This window comes from Gossypium arboreum, chromosome 9 (genome assembly GCF_025698485.1).
Source record: "Gossypium arboreum isolate Shixiya-1 chromosome 9, ASM2569848v2, whole genome shotgun sequence".
In the NCBI taxonomy this organism is placed as follows: domain Eukaryota; kingdom Viridiplantae; phylum Streptophyta; class Magnoliopsida; order Malvales; family Malvaceae; genus Gossypium; species Gossypium arboreum.
In genome coordinates this window covers 89,013,849-89,026,282 of record NC_069078.1, presented here as the reverse complement: position 1 = coordinate 89,026,282, position 12,434 = coordinate 89,013,849, and the positions used below count along the sequence as shown (strand labels likewise).

Below are 12,434 nucleotides of genomic sequence, written 5' to 3'. Positions count from 1 at the left end.
TAAAATTAGATGCCTTAAATAAACTGTTACCTGTTACCAGAGTTAAGCTTGTAAGATGGAAGCCTCTAGAGAATGCTTTCATAAAGATAAATTTTAATCGGGGATTGTTAACAACAATTATTAATAATCACATGCCAACGGGGTTTGCTGTGGAAGCTATTGGATGTCTCCAAGTAGTCTGATTGGGCATTGATTTGGGGTTTCAAGAGGTGATGATCGAAGGCGATTCACTTACAGTGATAAAGAAATTACATGCAAACAGGGAAGACAATTCATGCATCAGTGCTTACATTTTAGATCTAAATTCTTTGAGGAAGAGATTTAAAAATTGTGTATATATTCTCACATATTCAGAGGTAGGGTAACCAAGTGGCTCATCTTTTGGCAACTGAAGGATTAAGGGAGGAAAAGAATATTTATCTTCTTGACGAATTTTTCTCACTAGGGAATGCATTGAGCAAACTAATTATTAAGTATAGTGGTAAGACACATTGCACTCCTAAGAGAGAAGGCAAATTTGAACTTTGAAGATTGATAGTATTGGGAGAGATAGTCATAATTTCTCAAATCGTCACGTGACATGAAGAAAGCCTTACTTATATATAAAATAAAAAAAAAGTATAACTTGTCCAATAATTTGTACCCAAATTTATCAATAAAAACCATGAAGGAGTACTCGGAGTTCCACTAAAAAAGATAAAAACAAGACAAGAGGATGAATGTTGTACAATACAAAAGAAACATCTCAGTTACAATCTTCTTTGTGGCCCTGCAGGGACCTTTCCAAAGGAAGCATGTGAACTGCATATCAAATTTGAATCTTCTATCCAAATTCAATACTCAATGATACCCAATTCCACTCCATCTTTTACCATTTGGTACGTCAATTCTGGTAACACAAACCACAAGGCTATCACCAGTGACAGCAAAAAACTATGCTGCTCTGACTCTTCCCATGCATATCCCAACACAAATATGAAGAAAATCTTGAAAAAAATATTTAAAAAGTAACCACATCGGATACAAACATGAGTCTGAGCAAACTATTAGCTCCATGTATAGAAAACAAAGTCAATATTGTTAAAAAACAAAGTGAAAAGGGATTTAAAAGATATATATTTCTACACAAAAGCCTAAACGTTTTGCGTAATTCGATCATAAAAAAAACCACCAGCTATGAACAAACTTTAACCCTTAAAACGTAAGTCTCCTTTTTAAGTTTAAACACACCTATATTACAAGTAGTTAATCTTCAGAATCAACAATTACCAGCAATCAAAGTACTTAGTACTGGAACTTACAAGGAAAAACCCAAGAAATTTGAATCGTGGAAAACAATAGTGAAGGGAAGAAAGAGTGAGGAGGAGATAATAGGTAGTGGTGATTTGCAGGCCACCGTTGAACGTTTCCGATTCTAAGAGCCGGAAATATTTGGATTATTAATTAGTTATTGTTTTAAGGAAATGGGGGTTTTAGTTGGACTATACTCCAGCGCTGTGTTATTTCAAGGCTGACATTTAAGCTATAAACAAATTAAATGTAATAATTAAGATCTAAAATAATTTCTTTTTTTATTTACACGATTATTATTAAAGCTAAAGAAATTTAATTAGTAAAATAAGTTTATAATCAACCCATTATTATAGCCAATCATTTAGATTATTTGTAGCGACATAAAAAAAAATTTAGCTTTCGGTCGCTAATTGTGGCGATCTATTGAAAACTTGAAAACTGAAATTTGATTTTTAAATAAACAGGGAGTCGCCACCGATCTTTTTTCCTAGGTGTGATCGGACACCTATTAAATTTCTTTTTAAAATGAAAAGAAGGCCGAGTTTAGGTCTACGTTAAAAGTCAGAGAAGAATTAGGGTTCGGGAGTCGGTTACGCGCGAGGAAGGTATTAGCGCCCTCGCGACGCCCAAAATTGGTATCTTATAAACATGTGTTGTCTTGATTTTTAAAAATACGAGTTCAATATAAGATTTGATCGTGATCCGATTGAAAAGACGAGAACTTTCAATTTTTGATTTTCGAGAAGGACATACCGTTTTAACACGAGTCGACTGATATTCATCCAACATAGTGATGAAATCGGCGGTTTAATGTTAAATCGATATGTTGCCTTGTTTATTAGAATAAATAAAATAAAAAACGTGAATAAAATATTTTTAAAATAGTGAATAGCGATATGATACGAAATGGGCGAGCAACAGAAAAATAAAGGTTAGAAATACGTCAAGGTATATAAATAACACGCCAATTAAGAATAATGACAATGCATGCGATATATTAAGCATAATAATAGTATCAAACACGAAATAAAAACTATGAATGTATATTCATAATAATAGAATTAAGAACTCGACGTAAAATAATATATATATACACGAATGAAATAGTGTTAGAAGTATATACTATAATAAATATATAACTTGCAATGTTAAAATATATACATATTATATACATGAATAAAATGGACATTGAAAATGTATATACGTGGCATACGTGAGAAATATAAACATAATAATATTAAGATAAGTGATAATAGTGAAAATCAAAGGTATAGTAATAAATATAATGATATACTGAAAATAATACTATATGTAAAATGTGTATACAAGAATAAAATATATGTGCAAATATTAATGATAAATGTAGTAGGAATAAAACAAATGCAATAATAATATATATACAATATGATAAAAATAAACATATACATATAATAGAATTTAAAATATATATATACATGGGGTAATATGGAAATATGTACATAGAGTAATATATACAAAATATAACTAATAATATTGAAAATACATGTTCATAATATATAAAACATACATATAATATAATATTAAAACATTTACATAATATGTACACACATAATTACGATGTTAAAGGTGTATTAACAGTAATAATAATACTAATATTACATGAAGATATACTTATATAAATATATATTAAAGATATATACATATATAATAAAATACATGAATAATACGATATTAATATATACGTAATATGTATAATAAAATAATAATATACATAATATATACAAAATACACATAATATATACGTATATAACAAAACATATACTATATTAACAATGATAATAGTGATGGTATTAAAATACAAAAAGAACAATATAACATAATAAAATACTATACATATAAATCTATGTACGTAAAAAAATACTATTATAATAATAAATATAATAATATTATTAAAATACCAAAAACAAATATAATAAAGATATTGAAATAAAATAATAAAAATAAGCCGATACGTAAAAATATATACATATACATATATACTAAAACATGTATATATAATAATAACAATGTAAAAATAACAAGAATATTTACTAAAGAAATGAAAATAAACGAAGAAAGGATTAAAATTAAACTAAAAACAAAGTTGTGGGGTCGATTTAAAAAGAAAATAAAGAGAAAGGGCCTATTTGAACACGCGAGAAAATAGTGGGGACCAAAAACGCAATATTCCCTGTTGTCCAAAACGCAGCGTAGCACGGAGGGACGAAATTGAAAACCATGAAGAATTCTGAAGCCAAATTAAAATATAAAACTTAATTGTAAATGCCTAAAAAAGTGGAGGGGCCGATTGCGCAAATAGCCCCTTCCTTAAAAAAACACGTGGATCCTAGTCGGAATGGTCGGTCGATCCGACCTGTGGCAAAACGACGTGCTTTTATGCTCGAGTTTTAAGGCCAAAAGCAGTTGCTTTTTAGAGGCTATAAATAGCCTAAAATCGAAAAAAAATCATTTGGGAGCTGGGAAAGGAAAAAAAAAAAAGGAGAGAGGGGAGAGGGTGAGTGATTTCGGTGGGGGAGGGCATGGTCCGTCATCGACAATCGCCAGCCACGGCTACCAAAGGGTAGGAAAATCGAAAAGGTTAGTTTTTTTTCTCTCTTTTTTTGTTATTTTCGTTTTATTATTTTATTATATTATTTGGTATGTATACGTATAAAATAGAAGGCCGATACTGAAATGAAGAGAAAAAAAAGAAAATCACCTTAGTGTTGATATCGATGCTTGGTTGTTTGGATATTTTGCTTGTATTTTAGTACTAATTAAAACTGCTACTTTGATTATAGAATTGAGATACTTCTTTTGTTCTTTTGTATTTCAAATTGTCTAAAAAAGAAAAGAAAAGGGAACCCTTTTACAGTTTTTGATTTGGGTTTTTATAACCCTTTTTCACTTATTTTTTATTTCTTCTGTCTTGTCTGATTGCAGGGAATGGGCACGATGGAGGTGACAGAGGCATGGGGTGCAAACAGTATGGGCAGTGCCAGGTTTCGGGCAGAGGAGGAAGTGGTTTGGCAGCTCGCGTGGGGGCTGAGTGGTCACAAGACATAGAACATGCGCCTTGAAACCCTAGGGTTTCTGGCTTTCCAAAATTTTTTAGAGTCTTGGGCCTATCGGGCTTCACTGTTTTGGGCTGGTGTTGGGTTTTAAGTGTTTAGGTAGTGGGTCTGGTTGTTACTGAATTTTGGGTATTTGTATTTGGGCCCGGGCAATTTAAATGGGTCATTTGGTTTTGATTGTAAACAGGTCAAAATTGGCCTACAACACTATTAAATGTAATATAATAACATATATTTTCTTTGGTGAATAAACATGAATTAATTATCATAAATGAAGCGTTACTCACCTTATCAATCCTAAGGTCGACTACAGGTTCCTACTCCTTTCCGCAAGGCCATTTTTTTCCCTTACAATTTTTTTAATTTGCCATTATTCTATGGTTCGTGTTAATTAATTCAATAATACATTATTAAAACTTATATCCATATATGCCATGGACAAACAAACATGGTATTATGTTTATTTAGAGTAAAATTATTGGAATACTTTAACAAATTAATTTAAAAATTAAAGTATTCTAATTTTCAATAACACAAAGGCAAATGTAATTAATATATTTCTAAATAATGAGTCAATATATTGATTTAAAACCTTTTAATAACTTAACCATATTTAAAATTGATTATGTAAAATATGTTTAAATACTCAATTTATACCACTTTAATTATTTTTAGTCCTAAATTAGTACTTAAACTATCATTCTATTACTTAATTCAATCTTTTTCTTTAACGGTATTAAAAAAATTCGATTGCAACGTGATGCCGATAAAAATTATCATGTAGGTAACATAGTTTAATTGCAAAATGCACCATTCGAAATTATCGAATAATTGTACATGGTAGAAGAGAATATTGGTCCAAATATTTGTTGTGCATTACTTGGCAATAGCATTTATAAGGGTCTGTTTTTGCGATATATGGCTCTTTATTCTTTTGGAATTGCCGATAGGGGAAGTTGCTCGAAAGAATTAATCCGTATTTTAAGCACTTTCCAACATTAATAGCAAACGGAGCTTTAAGTTTGGTTTTTCTATTTTGTTTCGGTTTTGGTATAAACAGAATGATATGTAGATGACAAGGAGATGCCGAAAATGGAAGAAGCAAGGCAAGCTTACGACGCCACTTTCGGTGCTGCCAAAGAGAAGCAAGACGAAGAATCCCTTGCCGCTGCAGTCAGTTCAAGGCTACATCTTCAATCCTTTCTTTTCAAATCCGAAGGAGCGTGAGAAAAGTGATATAAAGATTCATAAGTTCGAAGCATTTTTTCAAAACGAACTTGGTGATGCATTGGCATTACCCAATTTTACTTATTATATACGTCACTATTGTATTATTGTACGGCTTCTTTTTTGTGTTCTTAATTGTCTAGTAAAAGTACATGGATGTTTTCATATGCATAAGTAAAATCTCTATGAAACAGCCCGAGTTCGGTAGCTCATTTTCCGAAAATCTGTCTTGAATCCTATGTTGCTTCAACTCTTTTTTTTTTTTCCTTCTTTTTTTAAAAGATTGAACATACAAATATCAAATACATACCCGTATTGGACATTCTTGTCAAAACCATCCATTTCTAATCTCTTGGATTTTTCTCACTATGGAAAGTATTGAGCAAACTAGTTAACTAATTATTAAAAATAATGGTAAGGCACATTACACTTCCAAAGGAGAAGGCAAGAATTTTGGAAACGACATTGTTGAAAGATATAATAATATATTCCTAAATTTTTCATAGATCATAAAATGAGCATAAAAGAAACCTTGATTATACAAAAAGTATAACTTAACAATTAATTGCACTCGAATTTATCAATAAAAATTCATTCTTTTTACAAAGTAGTAAGAAATATTATTATCAAAATAGTATTTTAAAAAAAATACGCAGATTTGATGCTAAAACAGCATAGTTTTAAATTTTTTTATAAATATATTTGTTATATAATTTTTTTATCATTTGTAAAAGAATAGACATAAATTACTAGTATTTTCCTAAAATCTTCTACTAGACAAAAATTTAAATGATAATCAAAATCTAAAACATTGAAAAAACACACAATGGACCTTGCTCTTCCTTGTGCTAACGCCTTATGATGTTGGCATTGGCACACAATGGACCTTATTCTTCCTTGCACTAATGACTTTCAAAAGGTATTAAGCCAATGCAAACCTCAAAGGCACTAACACAAGGAAGAACAAGGAACATTGTGTGCCAATGCCAACATCATAAGGCATTATTAGCACAAGGAAGAACAAAGTTCATTGTGTGTTTTTTCAATGTTTTAGATTCTGATTGTCAGTTTCCTTGTGCTACTGCCTTCTAATGTTGGCATTGGCACACAATGAGTCTTGTGCTTCCTTTTGCTAATGCCTTCTGATGTTGGCATTGGCATTCTCACAGGACTTCCCATCGATTCCCATCCTAATCTGTAACAATATTCATCAAAAAATAAAGTTAGATGTGTTTCCATTCTTCATTTTCTTTAAAATATTTGTATTCGATTCTCATATCCTTTAGGGTTTAAAAATATTTGATCGAGTTTAAAACAGAATAGATAGTTCTATATTCAATACATTCAAAAACGGATTTGTTCAAATATTATCGGATACATAAATATCCGACACTCACCCCTCGAAAATCCGAGCAAATAGAAACAAAAATTTCTTTTTACACACTTACACAGGAAAGGTGAAAGATTCGGTGCTACCATCAGATTGATACGAGTCTCTTGATTCTTCTAATCTTTTTAAGCTAGCTGAAACTAACTCTACTTCCCAACAAATGCTGCCCCTTTTTTCATCACCCTATATGTAAAACCAAAACTGTTACCCGAATTTTTCCTTTTAAAAAATATATATTTGTATTCAATGCACATTCAAAAATCTCCAAAGATTTAAAAAAAATTTAGTAAACACTCTTTGAGGATTTCTTCAAAGATAATTTTCACTTCTTATCTAATAGTTAAACAACCACATATATAGCATGATTTTCAAAATATATATATAAAAAAATTGTAAACCCACATTAGGTACATGCTTATATTCAACACTTGTCAAAGATTTCTTGAAAGACAAACCTTGTCGCTATCTAACAGGAAAATGACTTCTTTGAGGAATACTAAACTATGCAAATTTCCACTACCCAAGCAATTCCGACATATTCAAACATAAGTTTGAGCATAGATGAGAAAATCGGATAAACTCGTTTCAAAAACTCATCACATACGATACACATTTGAGGGTTTCTTCAAAGTCAAGTCTCATAGGTATCTAACATGGAGATGATCTTTGGACCTCTATGGGTACAAAACTATGCTAAATTTCGTTAAACGTAACAACTTCCTATAAATAATTCTCCAAATATTCGAAAAATTTGTCAATAATCGTAAACAAATGTTTCAAAGAAATCATAGCCTCACCTGTTCTTTAGTAGCATTGGCCTCTCCTTCACTCGCATCTTCATTTGATCTTCCTTCATCACTGCTCAGCTCATCTCTTTTGGCGTCCTTGGTAGAATCAATCTGTTCCAATACAAATCGTTTAGTTCGGATACAGGTATTTGTCCAAAACAGATATATTTAGATTTTTTGCTGTATTTAGAAAGGTGTGGTATTTGTCTTTTTGGTCCGTTCATCTAAAAAAAATAATGAAAACGCGCTTAATTAACCGCCTATAAATATTAACTGAAAATTGAACTGACTTAGGTTAGTCGGTTTGGTCAGTGAATCAATTAAGCCATGTCAACCAGAACTGAGCTATTTTTAACCGAGTTTTTTTCACCCCGGTTCTTAGAATGTCATATGTCCAAGCATCTGTTAGAAACGGGTTTCAGACATGAATACTTCAAGTAATCAAAGGAACATAATTAACCTTTCTATTAACTGGCCATGAACTTCTTTCGGATTTGTGCGATTCTATCATAACATCAAAAGCTCCATCTTCTTTAAAGCAAAAAACTATGTATTCTTCATCAGGAAGACATATCCAGCTCGAGTTTTCGCTTTCATTGTCCACTGAAACTATGCTTTTCGATATTGTCCGACTGTGGTTCCGCGGTTTTCTATTTTTGTCACTAGTCTTCCTATCTTCCGTGTTGTCTTTCGTTTCGGCGACAATGTGTCTCATCGGATATTTCAACGACGGAGACGGATTCATCTCTGCCAGTTTCTCTTCTACAATCCACCGAATACATTGAAAACACAATAAAATATACTATCACAATCAATTTAATATAACTATGGAAGTAAACTCGAAAAATCAATTTCTGCAAATACATTAAAAACATAAAATATGCTATCGCAAGTATTCAACCCCGAAACCTTAAGATACACAAACAAAAATCACAGGACAAGAAGTATGAAAAAAAAAACATAACAAATACAATAAATATGGAAGGCAAAAATAATCAAAATAAAAACCTGAAGCATAAAGAGATTAAAAAAATCACTTTTTACGTAAGAAAATTACCAGGGAATCTGCGAGCCAAGAAACATGAAGCAAACTCCCTAACACTCCATCTAACGAGCATAGTGAATATTGATGGAGTACACATCGTCTTTTTCAAATTTTCTTTGGTTGAGGGGTTTTGAATTTGAAAGATATAAAGAGAAGATGCAATGAAATAATAATAACAGAGAGAGAGAGAGAGAGAGAGAGACAGAGGGTTTATAGTGGAGAAGCCATTGAATGAATGATAATAAATATAAGGGCCGGTTATGATTTTGTACGCAATGGTTAAAAAGAATAAATGGGAAACATAAAGAGATATTTATTACTAACAGAATATTTTATTTTTTTCTTTTTATAATCACCTATATATCTATTTATAAAAATATTTTTTTAAGGAAAGTTGAGTGAAGTTTTAACAATCCTGTGTGATTATTGAAAAATGTATATATCTTACTAAAATTTCATAGAAAATCAAACATTTAATTACATACAACTTTACTTTTCTTGTAAGAAACTAATAATTTTAATTTATTAATGTTGACTAACTTACTTTTATAGATTGACAGTATATTTTCATTGATTTCTTTAAATAAATCTAATAAGTAAGAGATTTCAAGTTAAAAATGTGAGAGTCGGTTGAGTTTTAACTCGATTGGAATGGATATTGTTGTCAATATAAGAGGAAGTGGATTCGAGTGTATTGAAGTGCATAATACTCCTATTCATGGATTGGGAGAGGCTATAAATAATCTTAGGCATTGTATAAAAAAAACAGATATAATCAAATTATTTAAAAAAAGGTTAAAAAGGTGAGATTTAAGCTATAAACGTGGAATTTTTATATATACATAAACAAATTATATGTAATAATTAATATACGTTTGAATATAAAATATTGTTATTTTATTTACAACCCATTTTAGAAAAGAAAAGTAATAAATATAAATATGTACACAATTAATATTAAAGCTAAAGAAATTTAAACTATTTAAATACGTTTTAATGTAAAACAAATCTCTTTCTCTATAATGAACCCATAATTATAGCCAATAATTTAAACTATTAAATGTAATATAATAAATTATTTTTTTTGAATAAACGCAAATTAACTATATTAAGCTATCATAAATGAAGGGTTTTATCAATCCTCAAGGTCGGCTAGCTACGAGCTCCTCGGTGGGCTTACAAGCACTTGTACATTCATATTCCTTTTCAAGTCATCTTAGTAAAACGATCAACAACTTGATTTTTCTCCTTTAGAATATACTTGATTTACCATTGTTTCATGGTCCGTGTTAATTAAATTAACAATACATTGTTAAAATTTATATCCATATATATCATGAAGAAATAAATATTATATTATATTTATTTAAAAGTAAAATTATTGAAATGCTTTAACAATTTGTTTTAAATTAATTTAAAATGTTAAGTATTCAATATTTCCATAATACACAATGGTAAATATAATTAATATATTTGTAAATAACGAGTAAATATATTAATTTAAAACTTTTAAAATTTTAATCAGCTTTAAAATTGATTATGTAAAATATAATGCCATATATTTTAAAATTCAATTTTAATTAAATGGTTTATCTAATATATTTTTTCGATTTTAGGTGCGTTTGCACGTGATTTTATATATTTATTTTTTAATTTATTAAATAATATATTTTACTAATTAAATGAGGGTCTATTTAATTTGTAATAAAAGCCAATAAATATTGGAAAATAATTAAAAATAAAATAATATTTTAAAAGTAATAGCACAATATTAAAAAAGGGTAATTTGAACATCATAGTTTAAATGATAGACATGTTTAGGGAAGGCCTTAATATGGCTGATGTCCTTTCCTTTTTCTTTTCTTTGTTTCTTACATGAAAAGATTATGATGGAATTTTATCTTTAATGCAATAGTTAAATGTAAATATGAAACTGAATTTTTATAATTTAATTTTGACATAATTTGACACCTCGATTCTTATAATGCCATTAGTTAGTTTAAACACTTTGTTTTTTTATTAAAATGCTGACATTTTTAAGGATTGTTAACATCATTAAATTTCTTTATTAAATTTAGGTCCATTACGGTGTAATCTTTTTGTTACATGGATATCAAGTGAATTTCTTTTTAATTTCAAAATGTCGTTCTAGTAAATTTAATAAAAGAATTATAACAATGTTAACAAATGGACCTAAGTTTTTAAATTCAAAAAGTAAAGGGGTTGAATTCCTAAAAATAAAAGTATGGAATTTGAACATATTATAACCTTCAAAAATTTACTCTATAATTTAATTAGAAAATAAATAATTAACCCAAAACGAAGCATAGGTGGTTCTATGGTAGTTTACCCTTTTTTTATAGGACTTGTCATGGTTCATCGTTATTTTAAAAGGTAAACTATACCTAAGGTTACTAAATTATTAATAAATTTATCTTTAATCACTTAACTTCAAAAAATTACAAATTTGTCGCTGAATTATTTGAAAGCTTTCATTTAAGTTATTGAACTATTCAAAAGTTTTTATTTAAGTCATTGAGTTGTGAAGTTTTTTTTTAAAGCTCAACTAGTAAACCCTAAGCAATGATTTTACGCTCAGTACTCATCGACGAGTAGAGAAACATATTTTAGATCCAAATTGATCTGATAGTTAGTGTTGGAGATTTGAGAGGAAAGTTGTTTGAATTTTTGTTTGTAGATTCGTAACATTTAAAGCCGTTCCATAAAAAAAAAACCTGAACTAAAAAAGAGAAGGAGGAGAGCTTTTGACTGATGTAAGCAGTGCAAAAAAAGAAAGTCATACAATAATGATTTTAACAACCCAATGACTTAAATAAAAATTTTCAAATAGTTCAATGCAAGGGTGTATTTACTGAAGGCTGGTAGGGGCCCCAACCCCCCCTAAAATGAAAAATTTTCCATTTAAACCTTTTAAATTTTTTAAAATTTAAAATTAGTAAAGGTAAAATTGCACTTTGCCCCCCTTAAAATGATAAAAATTTGATTTAGTCCTTTAAAAATTATAAAAATATAAGCTACTCAAATAGTGAAATTGTATTTTTACTATCATAAAAATTACAACTTAATTTCATCCCCTAAAAAATTTTTTGGCTTCGCCCCTAGTTTAATGACTAATTCATAACTTTTTGAAATTGAATAACCAAAATGTAAACTTACTAATAGTTTAGTAACTTTAAATTCAGTTTATCCTATTTTAAAAATTGGAAGTTGACTAACTCATTGTTGTAACTTAAGCGTCTAATATTCTTTACTTTGGAGATCGTAGGGACTATAGTTAGTTGAAGAGAGTTATGAGTAGTTTAGAACTTGTATAAAAAATGGATAAGTTATATTAGTACACCCAATTATTAATATTTTCTTTATCATTTAACTTCAAAAGTTATTAATCATTTTGGTTTTACATTGAATGAATATAATTATTTAGATATGCGACATATAAACGTAAAATTACACAAAATCAAAATTTATATATAACATTACATATTATATCGAAGTTCATGTATTATTTTGATATTTATCTCAAATTAAAGAATCAACAAAAATTAATTATTTTAGTTTATTAGTAGAAATTCAATCAC

At 29.0% G+C, this 12,434-nt stretch overlaps 1 protein-coding gene across 1 annotated transcript; it reads right to left on the bottom strand.

Moving 5' to 3' along the window:
- Positions 1 to 6,920: 6,920 nt before the first annotated feature.
- On the bottom strand, positions 6,921 to 9,103 carry LOC108455225 (protein BREAKING OF ASYMMETRY IN THE STOMATAL LINEAGE). The gene is made up of 4 exons (XM_017753810.2): positions 8,848 to 9,103; positions 8,251 to 8,552; positions 7,800 to 7,901; positions 6,921 to 7,185 (listed from the first exon to the last, which is right to left on the bottom strand). Exons 1-4 carry the CDS (start codon positions 8,930 to 8,932, stop codon positions 7,057 to 7,059), a joined length of 618 nt encoding a protein of 205 aa, XP_017609299.2. The 5' UTR covers positions 8,933 to 9,103; the 3' UTR covers positions 6,921 to 7,056.
- Positions 9,104 to 12,434: the final 3,331 nt, after the last annotated feature.